This window comes from Micromesistius poutassou (genome assembly GCF_964030765.1).
Source record: "Micromesistius poutassou genome assembly, chromosome: 4".
Classification (NCBI taxonomy): domain Eukaryota; kingdom Metazoa; phylum Chordata; class Actinopteri; order Gadiformes; family Gadidae; genus Micromesistius; species Micromesistius poutassou.
In genome coordinates, this window is record NC_140274.1 from 7,403,000 (window position 1) to 7,424,690 (window position 21,691).

The following is a 21,691-nucleotide window of genomic DNA, read 5'->3' on the forward strand; positions in this document are numbered from 1 at the left end:
CACACACACACACACACACACACACACACACTTGTGTAGTATGTTTTTAAATGGCTTCCAATGGTTTTCCTACGTCTCATCTCTTTGTCCTTCTTTCTTTATCTGTCGAATTTTCTCATTCATCTCGTCTTGCTCTCTCTCTCATCTTCTCTCTCTCTCTCTCATCTCTCTCTGCGTCCTCGTGCTGCAGGTGGTCCGGCAGCACCAGGCTCTGCCCATCCCAAGAGAAGTCCTAGCGGCGTTGGCGAGGGGGCGGGGCTTAAGGAGGAGCGCATGTCCATCCGCAAGGCCAGCACTAACACGGTTGGCTCTCGTAGCATCCCCACCCCCTCCAGCCCGATGGTAAGCTCCGCCCACAACCCAAATAAGGCAGAGATCCCCGATCGCAGGAAGGAAGTCAACTCCACCACGGTAACCGTTAAATTGCTCTTTTAATTATAAAGATATTTTGGTGCCTTTAGGTTTTAAATGATATACATGGAATCACAACACTAAGCTTGCATAGCTGACGTATAACATGAGAGCAACTGACTTATGATTCACCCCAATGATACTGCAATGGCATTGGCAATATGCAAATAGTCTCTGCGGTGTTCTGTTCAGATAGGTGGGGCAATGTAGGGACATAACTGACATATATCTGTCACCAGAAAATGCCAGCTGAACTGACACTTTAATTTGATCAGCTAATTGTCCTGTGATCAGACCTGATATTGTTTTTTAGTCCTGTGTATTAACGAGGATAATCATTCTGTTATGGTCTCATGGCGCCAGTTTAAAGTGTGTGTTACTAGAGACTCAATGTGTGCGTTTTGTCTTCCAGAACAACATCCCGGCCAGCGCCATGACACGCAGGAACACGTACGTGTGCACGGACCGCAACAGCACCGAGCGCAGCTCACTGCTGCAGAATGGGAAGGAGAACAGGTGAGTGGAACCCCCCTGAGGAACCGGCACTGAGCTGCTCACTGAGGCTGGGCTGTCTGTCTGTGTGTGTGTGTCTCTGTCTCTGTCTCTCTCTCTGTCCTCATCTCTCTCTCTCTCTCTCTATCTCTCTCTCTGTTTCTGTCCTCATCTCTCTGTTTCTGTCCTCATCTCTCTCTCTCTCTCTCTCTCTCTCTCTCTCTCTCTCTCTCTGTCTCTCTCTCTCTCTCTCTCTGTCTCTCTCTCTCTCTCTCTCTCTCTCTCTCTCTCTCTCTCTCTCTCTCTCTCTCTCTGTCCTCATCTCTCTCTCTGTCTGCCTGGCTCTCTGTCTCTGTCCTCCTCTCTCTCCCTCTCTGTCTGCCTGTGTCTGTCTTGTCAAAGATTCTCTCTGCTTGCTGTTGTCTCTTCTAACAGCAAGCTGTATGTTCAGACTTCTCTCTTTCTTTTTCTCCCACACCCTCTCTCTCTTTCTCTCACTCACCATCTCTCTTTCTTTCTTTCAACCTCTTTCTTCCGCCTTGTGATTTATCTATCTGTCAGTGATTCACTCTATCACATCTTCTGTTGTGTCCTCATTAACCGTCATCTGGTCTTTCCTGTATAAGTTCCTAGCTTTATGTCTCTCACACACACACACACACACACACACACACACACACACACACACACACACACACACACACACACACACACACACACACACACACACACACACACACACACACACACACACACACACACACACGTTCTCTGCCAGTTCATGGAGACAGCCACATGTAGACACACCTGCACCGAAACACAATAGACGGAGACGTACATGCATACGCACTCATATGTGCACACAGAAACATACGCACTGCTTGTGGACAATGTCAAGCAGTTGGTGAAGGGAAGAAATGCATCATGAGCATAAAGCACAACTCATTACACACACAAGCCTGCGCCTGCATGCAGCGTCTCACAAATACACACCCAGTACACAGCCTCAGGCATGCTCTCCCTCCCTCCCTCGAGTTCTGCTCCACCGTTAAGTGGCAACCTCACCTGATGGCTGCATAGGCTCCGCCCCTCTCCATAGGCTCCGCCCCCTCCACGGCTTCAATTGTAGTTTATCCTTTACGTTAAGCAAAGCTCCGGTTGGTAGAGGTTTCCCGTCACCACGGGGATGAATGCGGGACGGACTGCCCGATTGGCCAATGGGTTCCACCACTTACATTTAAGCGGGGATCGGAAGAAGGGAACAAACCCAGCAGGCAAAAGCAATGCGGCGGGGGGGAGGGGGGAGAGACTAATCCCATCTGACTCTGTTCAGCGAGCGTTCAAACTGGGTTTAATGGTTCACTCACTGCACTTCCACTGCTGCCACCGGCCAGACGGTGAAACACAGCAGCGTTTGAGCTCTGAGGTGGCTCTGTCTGGTGGTGGTCGGCTAAGCCGTCCGTCTTTGTTTGCAGAGCGCTTAGCTTATTTGACTACAGCTAATGGTACGCTAGGCAGTGCCGTGTAAAGTTTAGCACACTTTAGAGCTGAATGAAGCCCACAAAAAAAGGTGGACCAAGAAAGGGAAAGTCTGTGGATTCTCATGTGAGGAAGGGGAAATCGATTTCTAGACGAGGGAAGTCTTGAATAATCTTCAGTCAAATATTTTCCTTTTACAAATCTTTTACAAATGATTTTACAAATCTATGCAAATGTTATGATTGATCTGCATTGACATTTTTAGACCACAACCAAATGCACTGCGGGTGACATCACAAAATCAGAAATACCACCAGCGACGGCGGTTAGAATTTGTCGTTAACATTCCGACTTTCCCCCCCCCCCTCTCTCCCTCCCCGCCCCAGCGTCGTCTCCCACCGCCTCCCGCCCGCCTCCCCCTCCACCCACAGCATCGCCGGGGCGTCGGGGGCCTCCTCCACCGCCTCCACCCCCACCTCCCGGCTGGCCAGGGGCACGTCCGTCCGGAGCACCTTCCACGGGGGACAGATCCGGGACCGCCGTCCTCCCTCCCACGTGCCCCCCGTCTCCCCCACGCTGTCCCACGACGCCACCCCCCTCCCCCACGCGCGCACCCGCGCCACCACCAACCTCTTCAGCAAGCTCACCTCCAAGCTGACTCGCAGGTAAGGGGAGGGGCTACGCGGCAGAGTGTGGGGGAGGGCGGAGGGGGAGGGATGGAGGGAGGGGGACTAAGAGGGTGCCTGACGGTTGTGTGCACTTTATTTCCGACGCAGGAGGGATAAATGGAGGTGAACAGATTGCCGTAGCTGCAGTGGTTAATGGGCCACAGTGGTGTGCGTGTTCCTTCAAACATTTAGGGACTGTTTTTATCAGACACTTTCAAAACCTTACTTAAGGGGCTGAAAGTGTGTTGGTTTGGGTAGTGTGTAGTGTGTAGCTAGTTCCTCTACCCGTGTTCTCAGCCCAGTGGTTAAAACAAAGCTGTTGCCGTCTATCGTAGCCCTGGAAGCTAACACCGCTCTGCTCGGTAGCTTCGTCCAGCTATCCTGGCTGCCTTTAACCTCCATCCCTCTCTTATGACTAACACTTCTGCTCCCCAAGGATTAACCCTTACCGGCTCTTTACTCCCCGCCTCTCCCTCTAACCAACGCTCACCTGTCAGAACCCAGCTGAACACAATGAAAGAGTTCTGACTCATCTAGAACCCCAGTCTGCTGGCGTTTCTAGCATTGGTAAACTAGCAAGTAATAGAACCAGTTATGGGCTAGAGGATTGAACATGAGAGATTGTATCTGATGCCATGTGAATTGTGCTGATTATCTTGGACCCCACCCATCTGTACCCTAAAACAAGCTCATTACGGTTGTTTGAATGGTCTAACCCAGAGTTGGCTAATCTCACTATTATGTCTGTTCTCCTGGTCTGTTGTTGCTTTATTTGTTTGTTCATTCTTTCCTTTAACAAATTTTTGCTTTTCTTGGCCAATCTTCTCCTTTCCCTGTTTCAACCGTCACCTCACCTCCTCTCCATTTTCTTCTATTTTTTTTTTCTCTTTTGCAATTTCTCTACCATTTTCACCTCTTCAATTCATCTTTCTCTTGTCTTTCACATCATGTTTTCCTTTCGTTTTCATCTTTTGGTTTTGTTTGTTTGTTTTGTTCTTCTCCCCCCCCCCTCCCCCCCTCTCTTCTCGGTTTCTCCCCCCAGGGTCACTCTTGACCCCTCTAAACGTCCGGGCTCACACAAGTCTGTCTCGGGCTGCCCTCTGCCCCAGGGAACCAAACCTGTTAGTAAGTCCTCCTACTGTGTTCTCTGGCTGCTGCTGCTCTCCACGTCGTCTGTCTGCCTGTCTGTCTGTCCGTCCGTCCGACCGGTCAGTCTGACTGTCCGTCTGCCTGCCTTGTCTGCCTGACTGCCAGTCACTGCCCTATCACACCCTATCTCCCACCCCCTACCCCATCCCCGATTCGCTGCCGCGGTTGGCTGCAGACTCCTCTACCTCTCTCTCTCTCTTTCTTTATTTTCTTTCTGTGCCTCTCTCGGTTTCCCTCTCTTACTTTCCCTCTCTCTCTCACTCTCTCACTCACTCTGTCTCTCTCTCTGTCCCTGTCTCTCTCTGTGTCCCTGTCTCTCTCTGTCTCTCTCTCTGTCCCTGTCTCTCTCTGTCTCTCTGTCTCTCTGTCTCTCTCTCCGTCTGTCTCTGCTGGCGGAGTGCTGTGCTCTAGCACCGCCTAGAGGCGAGATGGAGACAGTTTTGTGACCCGGTGCAGAGAAGGACAACAGATGGTGTTTAGCATCAGTACAGAGAAGAGGCTGGGTGCCCTCCTTTGAGTAGGACCCTTTAGGTTTTACGCTCACACATCAGTGTGATTTACAAATCATGTGATGGATCTATTTATTTATATATTTCTATAGACCTTTTTTTAACCACTCACACCCAAGCATACAGGCATACCAAAGTGTGTGTGTGTGTGTGTGTGTGTGTGTGTGTGTGTGTGTGTGTGTGTGTGTGTGTGTGTGTGTGTGTGTGTGTGTGTGTGTGTGTGTGTGTGTGTGTGTGTGTGTGTGGTCAGATAGTGCGGTGTGTTCGATGCCAGCCTGCCCCCCAGCAGGGCCGGGGCAGTGAGGGAAGGGACTGTCCTTAGAAGGAACATGGGGCCGTGGCTCAGCGACAACAGACCCCCGATTATGGATTGGGGGTCCTTCTAGCACGTTTGACTACCACTAATAAAAAACACATTGTCTATAACACAGCTGCTCTGCACTCTGTGTGCAGCGTTTACACATGGAGTCGTGGCTCCAATATGGAAGGTTAAATACCCTGAAGAGAGTGAGACGGCCCACTCCGAGGGTCTGGGAGGAGCCTCCGTTGTGCCTCGGTTATACCAGCAGGCCTTTGCCGAAGTTAAGTCTCCCCTTTAACCCACAGGGAACCTGCCCTCCCCGAGATGACGTTAAAGGTCAGGTCATCCGTGGTTAAAATCAGCCATACAGTCGTCAGACACTGATGTCAGTCAGTCAGCCGGGCCACCGGGCTGACTGACTGACTGAGTGTCTGTGACATTTAAACATTTAAAGTCTGGATTAGTTATGTAACCCAGGATTAGCCCTGTGTAAACCCTGCTCTTCCTGGCGATGCAAGATAATACAGATGCTAGTAGTCTCTCTCTCTCCCTCTCTCTCTTTCTCTCTCTCTTTCTCTCTCTCTTGCTCTCTCAGATGCAGTGGATTTTGTAATAGAATTATTGGAACAGATCGCCATCATGTAGTCGTGACGATGACTTTGTTGTTTTCTCTGCATTGTATGAGGGATTATGATTTGTATTTTTGGTGCTATTTTAAGTAGTGTAATTCAATAGCAGCTTGGCGATAACGGTGTTCCAGGGAAATTCAAATGTCTGTATTGGTCGTTATTCTTGCTTCAGGGACATGGCGTGTTCTCATTTCCACCTAGACCAGGATGTGAGGCCCCAGATTATCTTTTGAACCAGGGAGGGAAGTGGTGTGTGTGGAACACCAATATGGTTCTATCAATGTTCTCATTATTATTAATATTTGGACTGGCCAGGAAATGAGCTGTCTAGGTTAATGTTGTCGTTAAACAATAAGCATCGATCACATGTTTCCCTTGCAAAGTGTATCTTGACTTATTTGATACCAGCGTATGTTGGATCACATCCAGACAACTTCTTCCAAGAATCATCTCTTGCACCTTCTCTGGATTCTCCCCCCTCCCCCTTCCTTTGTTTCCCCGTCATTCTGTTGTCGTGGTAACGTGGACATGATGTTGTGTCGTATCCATCTAGTGAGTGTAGGTGGTCCATCACCATCCATGGTTTCAGGCTGAGTCGTGTTCTGTGTTGTGATTGGTCCGTTGACTGGTTGTTGTTGTGGCTTTGCTGCTGACTTGACCAATTGTATTCCAAGCGGGGGGCGGGGTTAGGTTGGAGGGAGGGAGTGGTTCTTGCTTGTGATTTGCTGATTAATTCCTAACGGAAACCTTTGTCTTCTTCTTGAGGGTCACAGACGAACCTGAGAGAATCAGCAGATCTCCGGTCCCAAGGTGAGTTCATTATTACCTTTTAAAACTGTCGCAAAATACTGTGGGATTTTTTTTTTTTTACACCGGTCGTAGAAGTAGTGACCTTCCGATTTTACAAAATACTCGACCCTTTACACACGAAAGTAGTTACTTTCAATTTTTAGCGACCTGTCGGCTAATATTCCATCCCCAAAAGTATTACAAATTTAAATGACCCAATCCGATATTAATCCGATATTAACCAGATTCAAAGGGGTTCCATACATTTAGTCATGGTGCTGTACTGGACCGTTGGGGGGGATTTAAAGGGTAACTCAACCAAGCAGTTGACCACTGTAGAGTGTCGCCAGCGCTACTCTTCTAGCTCTAAGTCCCTGTTTCCCTCCTGTGGCTGCTCCAGCCTCCGCCTCCGCCCAGCCTCAGCCTCTGCCTCTGGTTAGGGCCAGCAGGTAAACCCAGCAGAGTGCAGTGTTTAGCGGTAGCGACATGGCTCGTGACGTGGCTAGTTGTGGTTTGCTTATATAGCGGCTGTGGTGTTGGTAGAAGATCTTCCTAGAAAGATGAGTAGAGTGATTGCTGTGGTTTGCATCCACTGTGGTCGGAGGTTCAGCTCTCTGACACCAAACCGGATGCCTGTGTTGGATAAGTGTCACCGGCACCGCGTGGTCTACTCCCGACAACCGGAGACCGACTCTGATGCCTCGCTCAAAGGAACACAGGAAATTCATATTAACAGTGAGCTGCAGACGGCTACCTCCATTCTACTGATGGATTTGGTTATTAGTTGTGCAATAGCATTTCCAGGATTTATCTTAGCTTCTGCTCCTGGCCCAGATACCATTGAGCCAGAAATTATTCAGTATTAAACCAGTCGTAGTGACGGTACACATAAATAACCCTGCAGGCTGGATACTAAACCTAACCACATGATGATTAAGAACTATAGCCAGAATGTCTATCGCCAAATACCAATTTCTAAGCTTTGTATGAGTAAATAAAGGACAACATTTTGCTTTCTCCCGAATCCTCAGCCAACAGGTAACATGTGTCACATGATGTATTGTGTTCATGTTCAGTATCACCACACATTGTCTTCCTGCTGGTACTTTAGATTGCTGTATTATGACACACAAACACAAAGTTATTTTAGTAAAAGATTTCTTAGGCAAATACGATTTGCATGTCTTGCACATCCCTTTGGATCCTGATTTATAAATATAAATATGTATATTTTAATAATACATAGCTAATAGGGAATATACAACATATAGGCATAATGTAAGTGTGTGACTATACTATAATATGATATTAATATATTTCCTTCTTTTCCTCTCTCTCCCCAACCCTCCATCACTGCACACCCATACATTTTCAACACATCCAATCACTTTTTCCATTGACCCACTTCAATACTGGGCCGGTTGACCCCTTGACCTCCTCTTGACCTCTGCAATCCTCCACCCCCCTCACTCACTCTGCCCCCTCCTTATGACACCACCCTCCTCCCACCCTTCACAACACCTAAACCCCACACCACATCATCACCTCCTCCCCCCCATCTCCGCACCCCTCTGCTCCCATCCTCTCCGCCCCCCTTCCCCCCCGCCCCCAGTCGCCATCTACCTGGGCATCAGAAGGCGCTGGAGCCCCGGGCCCCCCGATGCGGCTGGGATGTGAGGGTGCGGAGCCAGCGGGACCCGGCCGAGGTGGTGCTGGCGCTGCGCGATGCGGCGCAGAGCTGCGGCTGCCAGGTCCACCAGGCCGGCCCCTTCCTGCTGTCCTGCACGCACGGCGCGGCCGGCGCCCGCGTGGCCTTCGAGGCCGAGGTGTGCCAGCTGCCCGGCGGCAGGGGCCCCGGGGCCTCCACCGCCCCCAGCGCCCTCGCCGCCGTCCCCACGCAGAGCAGCGGCGTGCGCTTCAAGCGCCTGTGGGGCGCGCCGCTTGCCTTCAGAGACATCGCCACCAAAGTTTCCAAGGAGCTGGAGCTCTGAGGGCGGGGCGGGGCCACGCCGCCACACGGGACAGGGCGGACGTACGAGGAGTACGGAGGAGGAGGAGGAGGAAGGATGAGGATCGAGGAAGTTGAGGATGAGGAGGAGAAGAGCCGCTCTCCATCGTCATCTCCTCCTGCTCCTCCTCCTGCTGCTCCTCCTGTTCCTTCTCTCCGCGCGGCGAGCAACGCCCGGCCTCCGGCAGACACCCTCTCTTCTCCCACCGGGAGAAACAGCAGACACGGATAGACCGCCCTCTGCAGGCTTATGACGATGATGGCCGTGATCCTGGAGCTGCCAGTGACCTTTAACCCCTTGCATAGGAAACACCACCCCCCACCAACTCGTGACCTCATGGGGTCAACCGGCTTTTCCCCTCCACGATTCCACATTTGCCGACGAGAATGAGCCGTTTGGTTTTCTCATTTTCACTCCTATTGTATCATATGTCATCATTCCTTTTTAAAGAGCTGCTATTTAAAGACTTTTGTTTTATTTGTTACATAGTATTTTGTTATTGTTGTATGCTTTTAGAATGGGCAGGTGATTATTGACCTCGGTTGTTGTTTGACGTTTTGGTTCACGTTGGAGGAGGATGTTTACCACCACGATCTTAAACCCGAGAGCGCAGTCTGTTTCCCAGTCTCTAGAGGGAGACATGCAGAGTTGCAGAGACTCGCAACACTCAGATGAGCTGTAGACACATGTTAAGACGTTCTGTCTGTCCTTTCGTCCATGGCACCTGTTTTAATGTTCATGTTGTTTTTATTGTACCTTGGTACAAACACATCCCAGTCAGTTCTCAGTCTGCCTACAAACGGATCAGTAGCTCAACACGACGTTCACCCACTAGCAAAGCTGCCCCGTCCCAAAATGACACGTAGGTTAGCGGAAACGTGACTTCTTGTCGACACAATGAAATAAAAGGATGTACTATACTCCTGTTTTTATTTTCCTGCACCTTTCACCACACGATAGATCTGGCGTCTACATGGGAAGAGGTCCAAACAAGCATTGTAAGCAAATAACTAATACAAGGGTCCTAGAAAAAGGTATCTGTTACGGTGAAAGGAAAAACAAGGTTTTCCCACTCATAGTTGTGCTGGTTTTATTGTTTTCAACAGGGATGCATTTACAAAAATGTCTCTGAATGTTTGTGTGATGGTCTGGGCGATGGAGGTTGTGAAGGTGGATTACCAGTGGTGTAGAAGGATTCATACTGAGTGACGTGTTCTGTTCTCACCTCCAGTACAGCGAGTGTAGACTCTGGTCAGCTCTCCTCACTCCAATCCTCACACAACGCTTGTTTAAATCCCAATCTCAAGCATAACACACAGCAGCGCAGACTACATTTCAGTGGAAACTGTTGGGGGAAACCAAAACGTGTATTCTCTTGTTTCCTACCTGAAAACCGGTTGGGATTACTTTGTTGTCGTTGATGCCATTTGGGCCGTCCTAGTTGTGCCTGGAAGCCACAGATCACGCTGCGAATCCCACCAGCCATACAACACGTCTTAACAGTGTCTACAAACAGACTTCTTGAATCCCACCAGCCATACAACACGTCTTAACAGTGTCTACAAACAGACTTCTTGAATCCCACCAGCCATACAACACGTCTTAACAGTGTCTACAAACAGACTTCTCGAACAGCCAACTGTGCTTGACACTCGCTTGTTTCACTAGTAGAACCTGTAGAATTAGCCACTGTAGTGATAATGTCACTCCCTGTGATGAGTGCAAACAGTATTCGTTTCCTGCTGCTGTGCTGTACTATACTGTAGCAATGGCCGTAGGTCTTGCCGTTGTGTTGATGCGGTGAGACCCGTTCTGAGACTAATAGTCGCAAGATATCCTTTCACCACAGAAAAGCCACAATGTGTTCATTTAAAGCAACATTGATTCCAATATTCTGCTGTCCCATCCTAACATCACTTCCCTATTTTCAGACCCGAGTGGCCACACCCTCGTGCTCGTGTTGACCAATCACACTGCAGTACTGTTAAGGGGCCGTTATGACTGTTGACCCATCGACTTGCGTGTGTTCTCCCAGTACAGGACTGTTGCAGCATCGGTCTTGGTTGGTAACCGTCATGCCACTGCAGAATCTGGATGCATGTGAGAAGTCGGTGTAGCGTTGGTGTTTTTAGCTGTGGAGAGGGGGGGGGCGGGGCGTGAATGAAATAGCTGACCTTGAATGACCTCGGTAGGATGTAGGGTACCCCTCTATAAATAAACAAAGCCACTAACTTAATAGAATGTAGCCACTGGACTGGACCCTGAAACCTGCTCACACGTATGGTCTGCAAAGTTCTCTCTACGGAATCCTATTTGGTACTATGTTCGTAGAAAATAGGCTGAAGCGTTTGTCGTGTTAACGTTTTGCACCATCTGACTCAACGTGGATTTCTGAATGTCGACGGTAAGAACAAGAACAGACTTGATATTTCTACCGCTGTGATGACTTTACCGGGAGACCTGCAGTCGCATCCAAGATGGCCACCACTGTCTTAAATGTAAAAGCTGTGATTTAGGGCTAATCCTTTGCCAACTTTTTTTTGTTAAAATCCGTTTTGGTCCACCACTCGGTCCGTACTTTCTGACGTCAACAAACATGAAGCGGGCCACGCTGTGAGACCAGAGCGTTTTGTTGTAGTGTGTGTTGAGGCAGTTGCTTTTATCAGTGATACTTACGGGCTGAATAACCGATGACCGACCTGCAGTCCGGCTGCATGTCTCCAAGGAAACCATGTGTGACGCAAACTCAATAAAGACTTTCAAACCACTCCACCGTGCGTTTGACTCGTGTTTCCCGGCGAGGGGGTTTCATTGGCCTGACACGGTTACAGTGACAGTTTTATTTTGTGTGTGTCTTCGCTCTCTCAGTGTCGGCTACCTTTGACTAAAGCATCTGCTTACCGACTAGTAAAATAGTGAGCAAGAGGGGCATGTGTGCGGGAAGAATGTTGGGGTGAATTTATAGTATATAGGCATGTCACCCAATTTAAGCCAATTAGAAACCGGCCTCACAGTCACGTGTATCTGGTGCCCTGTCACCTGGCAGTGGGACCGAAGCGTTGATGCTGCGGTGCTTGAGGGCCTAAATAAATATTTTCTAAAACAAAATCAGGAAACATCATAGGTTTGATTGTGACATGGGGCGTGGTTTAATTTGTCAACCAATATTTTACAATCAAAAGGTGTTGATGAATTTCGGTCAGCGCTCATAGCCATAACTGGACTATTTGGCTCCGTTTGATCCCAGGATGTTAAAGGAGAGAATGGAAGATGGTTAAAGAGGAGAGAAAGTAGAACGTACGAAGTGAAATGAAAAGGTCAGTAGGTTGAAGAGAGAGAGTTCAGAAGTCAGAAAGTAAGAAACAAAGCTCGATGACAGAGGAGCTTTGTTCCGAACAAGACCACCCGTTCGGTTTTTGTTTTTTTATAATATACAAAAAATTGCAGGCATCCATTCGTCTGTTCCGTCTTTTCTGATTTACTTCTGGGCAGGGATCATGTCGTCGATGGACTCGGACTTCTCCAGCTTCTTCTCCATCGCCACCATCAGCTTGACACCATCAACCACCATCTGGACCTGGTCCACCTCGGAGGAGCCCAGACGATCGGCGTTGGAGATGTCGAACACACCGCCCACGGAGGCTGTGTCGACGCCACCTGGTGGTTGAATCAGGGAAGGGAAATACAAATGAAGGTTACTATGGGTAGCTGGTCTAGAGTCAGTGACCACCGGGTAGGCCTCCATCCACATTGGTGACGTGTGGATTTAAACACATTGATTATATATCTGTAGACCATTGTATAGGCTATGCAAAATGTGAATGATTATTTTTAAGCAAATACATACAAAGAATTCAGAATATACAAATACAAACGAGCAATCTACTAAAATATGTTCCGGCCATTGCTGTCTTTAAAACTCAACCTTCCGCTTTGTTTATTTCCAAACCCAACCAGGAGCATTAAGAACTCCTGACGGGAGCACAACAGGAACGTACCGGTTCCACGCTTCTGCAGACGCAGCCTGCCGAGGATCTCCTCGAACTTGGCGTGTGTGCTGAGCTTGGGGAGCTTGACGTGCACGCCGCCGCGCAGGCCGGTTCCCAGGTTGGAGGGGCAGGTGAGCACGTAGCCCAGATGCTCGTTCCACATGAAGCCGTGGTTGTGCTTCTTGAAGGTCTCCTCGATCTGCCAGGGGAGGGGCTCAGCGTTAGGAATGTGGGGGGGGGGGGGGGGGGGGGCGTGTGTGTGTGTGTGTGTGTGAGGGTATGTGCGTGTATATCAGTGTGTGAGGGTAAACGGTGTGTGTGTGTGTGTGTATATGTGCATGCATATCAGTGTGTGAGGATACATGTATACACATCCACATGTATACACACACATGTGTAAGTGTGTGACCAATTTGTGTGTGTGTGTGTGTGTGTGTGTGTGTGTGTGTGTGTGTGTGTGCGTGCATATGTGCATGCATATCTGTGTGTGTGTCTGTGTGTGCGTGGTGTGTGTGTGTGTGTGTGTGTGTGTGTGTGTGTGTGTGTGTGTGTGGTGCGTTACCTTCAGCAGCCCGGTGCAGAAGCGTCTGAACACCTCCTTCATGTTGCCGCCCTGCTGCATGGAGATGACACGGAGATGATCCTCCTCATTCACCCACACCAGGAAAGTCTTAGCATCGTTGTGCCTGAGAGAGAGAGACAGAGGGAGAGACAGGGAGAGAGAGAGAGAGACAGAGGGAGACAGGGAGAGAGAGAGAGAGAGAGAGAGAGAGAGACAGAGAGAGACAGAGAAAGAGACAGACGGAGACAGGGAGAGAGAGAGAGAGAGAGAGAGAGAGAGAGACAGACGGAGACAGGGAGAGAGAGAGAGAGAGAGAGAGAGACAGACAGAGGGAGACAGGGAGAGAGAGACTTTAATAATAATCTCTTTAAGGCACAAAAGAATGTTTGTACATTGTATAAACATACAGAATAAGCAACATTTTGTCGCACTAACGGGATATTCTGTTGCTGTGTGCGTGTGTGTGTGTGTGTGTGTGTGTGTGTGTGTGTGTGTGTGTGTGTGTGTGTGTGTGTGTGTGTGTGTGTGTGTGTGTGTGTGTGTGTGTGTGTGTGTGTGTGTGTGTGTGTTTGCGCGCGTGCGTGCAAGCTTGCAAGCGAGAGTCCCTCACCAGATGCCTCTAGCGTCGGGCCAGTCACGGGCCATTCCGGCGCAGGTGAGCAGGGGGGAGACGGGCTTGTCGAACAGGAAGTGATCGTTGATCAGCTGGTCCTGCTCCTTGTCGGTCATGCCGTTCAGGGGGTAGTACTTACCCTTGAACTCACCGCTCAGGGTGGCCAGAGCTGGGGACAGAACCACAACAGACTTATCAGCAGCTGGAAGCTAGTTCTGGGCTCCATTGCTCGTGTCTGCAGAACACTCTTAAGTTCCCCAACAAACTATATGCTTCTTAATAGCACGTGTCTCAATATACAAAAAATATTATTTTCTTATAAAATGTTCAAGAAGCTCATAGTAAAATTAAAAATGTCCGCCAAAGTTATCACCCATAACCACAAGATAAGACATGGTGAAACAGTGAGACACGTATGTTCGACGTGACTAGACTAGCCGATAGTTACCCTCGATGGAGAGCTTCTCAATGGTTCTGCGCTCGCCACGGCTGTTGTGGGGGGGCAGGGTGAATCCCTTGATGCTGCGTCCGGTACGCACGCGGCTGGACAGCACGTAGGCGGGGTCCAGGTCATCTCCTCCCTGAGGGGCGACAGATGACGAGAGATGTGGTGAATCGACTTGGAGATAAAAACAGACGTCATTAACAGAGAGAGAGACAGAAAAACAGACGTCATTAACAGAGAGAGAGAGAGAGAGAGAGAAACAGAGAGAGAGAGGGAGAGAAAAAGAGAGAGAGAGGGAGGGAGAGAAACAGAGAGCGAGAGAGAGATCATTAGACCTCCCTGTTGTTCTCTGCTTCTGCAGAACCACTCAAGGTGTTTCTACAGGCCCTGCAGGACCAGCCCGGCTTACCTTCAGGTTCTCGAAGTTCAGGTCGGTCCTGTGCTTGTCGGTGGGTTTGTATCCACTGTGACGGTCTGAGATGATGGGGTCCAGCAGATCCTTGAAGACCTCGTAGGACTCCTCATCACCAGCGACGCAGCCCACGGTCATGATGAAGGGGTGGCCTGGAGGACGGGGGGCCCACGGTTAGTGGTCATGCACATGAGCGGTCCCGGGAGAGGCCCAACGCGCTTGTTGATGTGACCGATAGATGCACATACATTTATGAATGAGTACCAATTCCCCTCTATTCCCTGCCTTACTTGTTCACTGAATAGTGTACTATATAAGTGTACTCAATGTAGGTATTGGGGAATGACAGTTACCAATACTTAATTTGACCTTTTATTACTTAAGAATAACAGTATATTTTATACGCTATCTACACACATACATTATAATATTGAAAAAATGCAAATTACTCTAATCTCAGGAAAAACAATCCCATCCGACTACATAGAGTTTACAATCTGGTAATATTACCATCCCCGAGATCAGCAGACTGCTGTTCTGGGGTGTTTACACTATATGCCCACGAGCTGCTGCTTCTTACCGGGGTTATCCACACCGGTCTGGATGATGTCATCCACGGTGAAGCCACTGGGGGTGGACTTTCCCCTCAGCTTGTTGTAAATGTCCTTGGTCAGCACCTGAGGTCACACACACACACACACACACACACGCACATAAGGACCAGGACCAACCCCCGCAGCGCCAAGAGTTCACTGAGCTACCCTCTGTTCTGTCCGGCCATGTTTGTTTGAAACAGAATGACCTTGGTGCCCTGAACGTTAACCACACAAAAAATAATGTTGCACAGAAAATAGCACAGTAGTATCTTATCGCAATATTTACAGAATTGCAATCATATCACATCAGCACTCCAAAATGATTGTACTATCAAATCGTGAGGCCGATTCCCTTCCCTATTAGCTGTGTGGTTGTTGAGACAGGTTAGGGTTAGGGATGGGGACTAGAGATCTGGGTGGTACCTTGGCCATGTGGTGGTTGTACAGAGTCAGGGTTAGGGTAAGGGGTAAGGGGTTAGGGGTTAAGGTAGATAGGGGACTGGTACCTTGGCCATGTGGTGGTTGTACAGAGTCAGGGTTAGGGTAAGGGGTTTGGGGTTGGGGTAGATAGGGGACTGGTACCTTAGCCATGTGGTTGTTGTGCAGAGACAGGTCGGGGAACTCCTCGTCCCCGGAGAACTTCATCTTGTAGTCATTGTGGCAGTTCTTTGCCATGGCTGTAGCTTTAGTTCTGTCTGGAGGGCAGAAGGACGTAAACACTTAAATACCAATCATGGACGTTTAAATCACTTCATTTGCAATATATGGGATCTATACCAATATCCGTCTCAAAAGTATGAAAGAATGAAAATAGTAAGTTTAAGTAAGTTTGCTATTAACTTTTTTATAAAGCTGTTATAACCAAACACATAAACAAACTTTAGAATACAAAGACAACAATGATAATGATTTTTGTTTAGCAGCCTTCTGTCACGTGATGTGGCTATTAGAGAAAAAACAATGTAGCAAACCTTCCCACAACTCAGAGATTATAATACCCTGTGTCCTGGCTGGGGCTTCAGAAAGGCCATCAAGAGCCTTATCTATTAGTCTCCTGGTGAAGACTAAACACCTTCTCATCCTCTCTCTCAATCTGTCTCAATCTTGCTCTCTCCCTCACCCTCCCCCCCCCCTCTCCTTCTCTCCCCCCCTCTCTCTCCTTCTCTCTCTCCCCCTACCCCGCCCCCCATCCCTCTCACTCTCTCCTGTTGTGCAACAGCTGTGCAACCTGCCTGCCCTTCCGGGATTATAAAAAGCTGCTACGCTACCAGCTGCCCGCTCTGCACCTGTTCCAATGCTCCTGGAAGCTAAAGAAACGAGCGAGCATCCGCCAGCTTCGCCAATACAGACACACTATGGGCTAGGCTGCAATGTGCATTCAAATACACCCAGGCAATTACAACCGGGTCCACTGCAACATCCTAATTAGAGGAGATGCACCAATCAATCAACCAATCAATGCTCATGGTTGCAAGGACCAATCAAAATGCAAAGATGAAACGAAAGACTGTATATATTTAAGAAACTTAAGAGACCAGCCTTCTCACAAAAAAGCATAACATAGTCTGATAGTAGGATAGTAGTTATAAGTAACATATCTGATATAACTCTCCCTGTCTCTTAGAAATACTTTGGGTGCATTCGATCCGGGACGCCTGGCGTGTCTAAAGGTCACGGCGGCGGGCTCCAGCAGGTCGGAGGCTATTTTAAGCGTTCCTAGCTATGCACACGCACGGACACCAGAGCCACGCCAACAACTGCCGTCAGTACAACAGCTGAGCCACACCAGCCTCCCCCGAGCCCTCCTCCAACACCCTCCACCCTCCAGCCCCACACACCGCCCCCCTGCCAACACCTCCCTGGAGGCCTGCAGACACAGCTGGCCTACGCAGGGCTGTGGTCCATATCTTAAACCAGGCTCCTTAGTAGGATAACAAAAGTCCAAAAGAGGAAATGAAAAATGCGAGAGAGACAGGGGGGTTTCAGGGCTCCTGGAGAGGAGTGAGTTCCCTCCTGTCTCTGTCTCTGTGCTTTTCCTTTTCAGGGTCGAGTTGCGTCCGTATTTCTAGGAGAGAACATCAAGTCCTACAGGCCTCCCATGCTCATCCCAACTTGTATTGTATTGCACAGCGGCAGATTGTTTTGTTGCTTTACCTGCTCAGGAGAAAGAAACAACAGATCCCGGGATCAAATCCTGTAATCAACTGTAGGGGTAGCCCAACTCTGCCAGGTGCCAGGCCACGCTACTTATACCAGGACCTCTCTCCCCATTCGCTGGCCGCTCCTGTGTCCTGGGTTGGGATTGGTCGGAGCACAGGGAGGAGCGGGGGGGGGTACCCCGTTTTCTAAAAGGCAAGAACGTACATCACTGCTCTGAACATGGGGCCTTGGACAACAGCTGTGGCTGGTCTAGCTCTGCCCACCCAGCCATCAGGCCACGCCCCTTCACCGCAGACTGCTAATAACAGGGATAGGACACAAGCGTGCATTAGTATAGGGACAGAGAGACAAGATTATTGGTTCGATCCCCATCTCCAATTATTTGTAGGCTTGCTTGGGAAAGACTTCCTGAACCCTAACTCTACCTTAATGGCCTGTATCTGAATGGACTTTGAGTTGCTTTGGATTAATATAAATAATTAGGCACAGACCAATGAGCTTTGAAAATATTGTTAATGACATGTCAATGTAGGATTCAAAGTTAGTTTCAAAACTGTTCTCTGGAGTTTACATAACAGTTTTGTCTAGGATTAGGTCCTTATTACCTCAGCACCTCAGTGACTTAAGTGTAGATCATGTTGCATAAGGGCTGTGGCTTGCAGCTCACTTTCGTACTATTTGCATGCATATGTGTGTCAGAGTGCAGTGTGTGTGTGTGTGTGTGTGTGTGTGTGTGTGTCTGTCTGTCTGTCTGTCTGTCTGTGTATCTTCCTGTTCTCAGATATGCTGAAAGGCCACCAGGGTAAAATCTCCTGTGGTTTTGCACAGTTATTGGCTGTCATTAAGTGTCGCTAATAATCACAAGTAAACGCCTGTCATCTTTAGTGACGTCATGGCAACGAAGGGGACGGTCTGAAAGTTTATATGCAAGGTCAGGATTTTTAAGATAATTATCGAATGGTTCGTGCTTTTTAGGTTTATGATTGTTTCAAGGGTCTCTTCGATGTTTATATGCCCTGAAAATTGTAATTGATACATTTTCATTATATTTAATGGAAAATTGTGTTTGGATTCCAAGTGCAATCACACCCGCGTGTGTGCATGTACCCACGCATTTAGACATTAATGGACCGATGGACAGGTGTGTACTCTCGTTCCGATGCACTCGTGCTCCCATGCACGCACACATTTCCACATGCATGTGTTTACATACAATACATTCATGCATACGTTGACACCTCGCACCCACAACAATTCTCTCTCAGCCAGAATGAGTCCTGACGACGCTGAATGGCCACCGGTTAACAGGGTTGCTAGTTAGTAGGGGAAGGGCCTTGGTTCACTCTGTATCTACCAGGGCTTACGTAAGCACGACCCAAAGTATGTTCTGTACAGATTCTGTACAAGTTCGGAACGGTTCAGTACAGAACATTCTATGGTTAACCTTACCATCCAATCTATTTCCAGCCAGACATTCATACCCCCCCCCCCCTCACCCCCCACCCCGTGTAGTTGCCAGCCCCATTATGCTAATCAGTAACAAGATAGATTTGGGTAACTAACACGCGGACACATATTAAATCATACCCCTACTTCAAGTGCCAGGACAGAACCCCTGGGTCGTTGCTACGGGACACTGGGGCACACACAAACACACACACACACACACACACACACACACACACACACACACACACACACACACACACACACGCACACACACACACACACACGCACGCACACGCACACGCACACAAACTCTCTCTCCCTCTCTCTCCCTATCTCTCTCTATCTCTATCTCGCACGCACACACACACTTACACACCAAAGCCAGGGAGGCCACCAGCTTCCTCTGTTACATCAGAGACTGGTTTCCCCAAAGCATACCAGACGGCCCTATGGGAAATGTGGCATTCTGTCTTCACGCGGGTTGCCAAGACAGTGACTTACCTATATTACAGAGGATTAAGATCAACCGCTTGGAAATATGGCCAGAAGAACACTTACACAACACTTAGTTGCCTCAGCAAAGTATTGGTTTGCTTTTAAAGGTCAGGTCAAGAGGTCAGCCATGATCATACCAGGGACAGGGAGGGTGAAGTACTTTGAATTCCAGCTTGATATGACTTGTTGTAAGCTGCTGCTTTTGCTACTTTGTGAATTTTTGTTTATATTCATTACATAACGTTTAGTTACACTGGGGGTTTGGTAAAACCATGGGGTGCCCTTCACACCAACCTTAGATGTTTGTTATTTGGTCACAGGCCTTTAGGCCACATGAAAAAATGAAACTCATTCGGTCCTGTTCATTTCCCATTAGGGATGTGCTCTTATGTTTTTGCACCTGTTGCTATTGTTTTCTTTTGTTACTTTACATTTTGAGCACCTTTTCTAAAGAAAGCATTTTTTTTTTTATGTTTTGGATGAAGGCCATTTTTCTTATCAAGCATTTCAAGATGTCCAACTTGAACAAAACTAAACATTGCCCTTAAAGCCCACGGAGTGACTTAAAACCTGTGCAACATTGGCCTCAACAGTAAATATGTGAGGCCTGCAGCAGTCCTGACGGTGTCAGGTGCTCAGGCTGTGGCCCGTTAACCTGCAACCCTGGCATTGCTCTCCGCTCCAAGTTTAGACCGCCACACTATCCCCAGTCCCCTCCTCCTCTCCCACTCCCACCCAGACCCCCACCCTGAGCCCACCCAGCCCTGTTGCCAAAAGTACAGTTATGTAACCGAGGGGGGGAGGGTAGGGTGGGGGGGATTAAACAATTAGAAGAGTCATAGGATGGAGAATAATAGAGTATAGTATAGTATAGTATAGTATAGTATAGTAGACGAGAGCAGAGAATAGTAGAGTATAATATAATACAGTATAATACACGCAGGCTCAGACTCAAAACACACCTGTTCAGAGTTCACCTAGACTCTACATAGCCAGTCCCTTCAGTCCCTTATTTGTCTGTTGCACTATTGTTTGTTGTACGTCCTGGCACTTGATGAACGCACTTAATGCAGGTTGTATTCATTCACTGTACTTAATTGTGTAGCATGTACTTAATTGTGTTGTGTATGCATGTTGTGTAGCATGTACTTAGTTGTGTAGCATCTGCAGTAGCTAGCTATCACTGCTGTATACTGGGAATGGGGTTAGCCTGGCGATTGTTAGTACTTGCACTTGGTTCTATGAACGTCTTTACTGTACCGACAGCGATATATTGTTTCACTTCTTATGACAAATGTACTTATTGTAAGTCGCTTTGGATAAAAGCGTCTGCTAAATGCCCTAAATGTAAATGTAAATGATAGGGGCAAAGTCCATAAACAAAGAAGGAAACATATTTAGTTTAAATCGGACAGACAACAAGACCAAGTGACCAGGAGCTCAGTCAGGTAGCTGTTGTTTGGACTGCTGACGTGGATCACACAGCTGTTGTTGCCAGGTAATGGTGTGATCCAGATACCTTGTACACCACTCGCACAAGCTGCAAAATGGGAAATATCCCAGCTTTCTTGCAGCAATTCATGGAGGAATGCCCCCTTTTGGTCGGCCCCACTTTGGTCAGGATTCTGAGAGTATACCGAGTTCAGTGAAGCTGACCTTTACGACTACAACAAAAATGGCTGCGCCCGTAAAGATTTTTTTTTTTTGTATTTGTATCACGTTGGTCATTTTAATGTCGATATTAAATGCTCTTACACACTTGATTACATTGCTACTTTATTCCGATCACCAATTTATGCATTGCACGGTCTTGCTGTGTGTGCACTACAATGTAAAGTTGTGTTGTTTGTTTTCGAGCTGGTTTGCTAAAGAGGCTAATGTAGCTAACAATAACAATGCCTAGCCAATGACAAACGGGAACGCTATAAGTGCTGCAAGCAAGGAAATTACATTCTTGCTAGAGCAGGTCGGGCGTATCGGTGTACCACCATATAAATGGATCGCAGCATTACAACTGGTGTTGCCGACGATGCCTCTTCTTGCTGACCAATCAAAACCCAGCATCGCCTCTCGATGCAGTTCATATTGGTTCTCTCTCCCAGCACACGGATCTGTTTTTAAATAAATCAATGTGTAACAAGTAAACGCCATCACCATCTCACACACACACACACACACACACACACAGGGCGAGGTGGACATCATGGGGGTTGGTTTGGATGTATCTAGGTATGTGGGTCTCTGTGTATGCTCAGTATGGTGATAACATGCTAGCTGGTGTGTTCTGGGTGTGAGGGCTAATATCTCACCCTGTCACCAGAGCCTCAAGGGTCCTGTGTCGGGACTCCAAAGAGGGCATAGTCCACGTCAGACCCCAGTCATGGTGACCTGTGTTTTACTAGTCAGTAGCGGCACGCCCACATTTAACATTTCAAGGACACAACACACAACACCACGGTTTTGTGAGAAACTGACATTTTGATTTGGAGGTCCATATGTTTATATCCTGAAATGAAGAAAATGGGACATATTTA

The 21,691-nt window shown here is 48.3% G+C and overlaps 2 protein-coding genes across 7 annotated transcripts in view; one reads left to right on the plus strand and one right to left on the minus strand.

The window, feature by feature from the left end:
- Positions 1–11,191, plus strand: part of mark4b (MAP/microtubule affinity-regulating kinase 4b) — a 44,252-nt gene extending 33,061 nt beyond the window's left edge. For 2 of the 6 annotated variants that reach the window (XM_084467155.1, XM_084467154.1), the window contains 5 exons: positions 191–411; positions 824–927; positions 2,769–3,047; positions 6,404–6,448; positions 8,040–11,191. In XM_084467155.1, coding sequence (XP_084323281.1) covers positions 191–411; positions 824–927; positions 2,769–3,047; positions 6,404–6,448; positions 8,040–8,418 — 1,028 coding nt within the window. In that variant the 3' untranslated portion in view covers positions 8,419–11,191. Of the gene's footprint in view, positions 1–190; positions 412–823; positions 928–2,768; positions 3,048–4,092; positions 4,176–6,403; positions 6,449–6,827 lie in introns of all 6 variants that reach the window. The other 4 variants (XM_084467159.1, XM_084467157.1, XM_084467158.1 and 1 more) reach the window with 4 other exon arrangements.
- A 366-nt stretch (positions 11,192–11,557) lies between these two features.
- On the minus strand, positions 11,558–17,366 carry ckmb (creatine kinase, muscle b). The gene is made up of 9 exons (XM_084467054.1): positions 17,208–17,366; positions 15,636–15,748; positions 15,038–15,134; positions 14,455–14,609; positions 14,049–14,181; positions 13,598–13,769; positions 12,988–13,111; positions 12,435–12,624; positions 11,558–12,093 (listed from the first exon to the last, which is right to left on the minus strand). The coding sequence occupies exons 2-9, from the start codon at positions 15,726–15,728 to the stop codon at positions 11,915–11,917; spliced, it is 1,143 nt and encodes a 380-aa protein (XP_084323180.1). The 5' UTR covers positions 15,729–15,748; positions 17,208–17,366; the 3' UTR covers positions 11,558–11,914.
- Between the last annotated feature and the right edge of the window lie 4,325 nt (positions 17,367–21,691).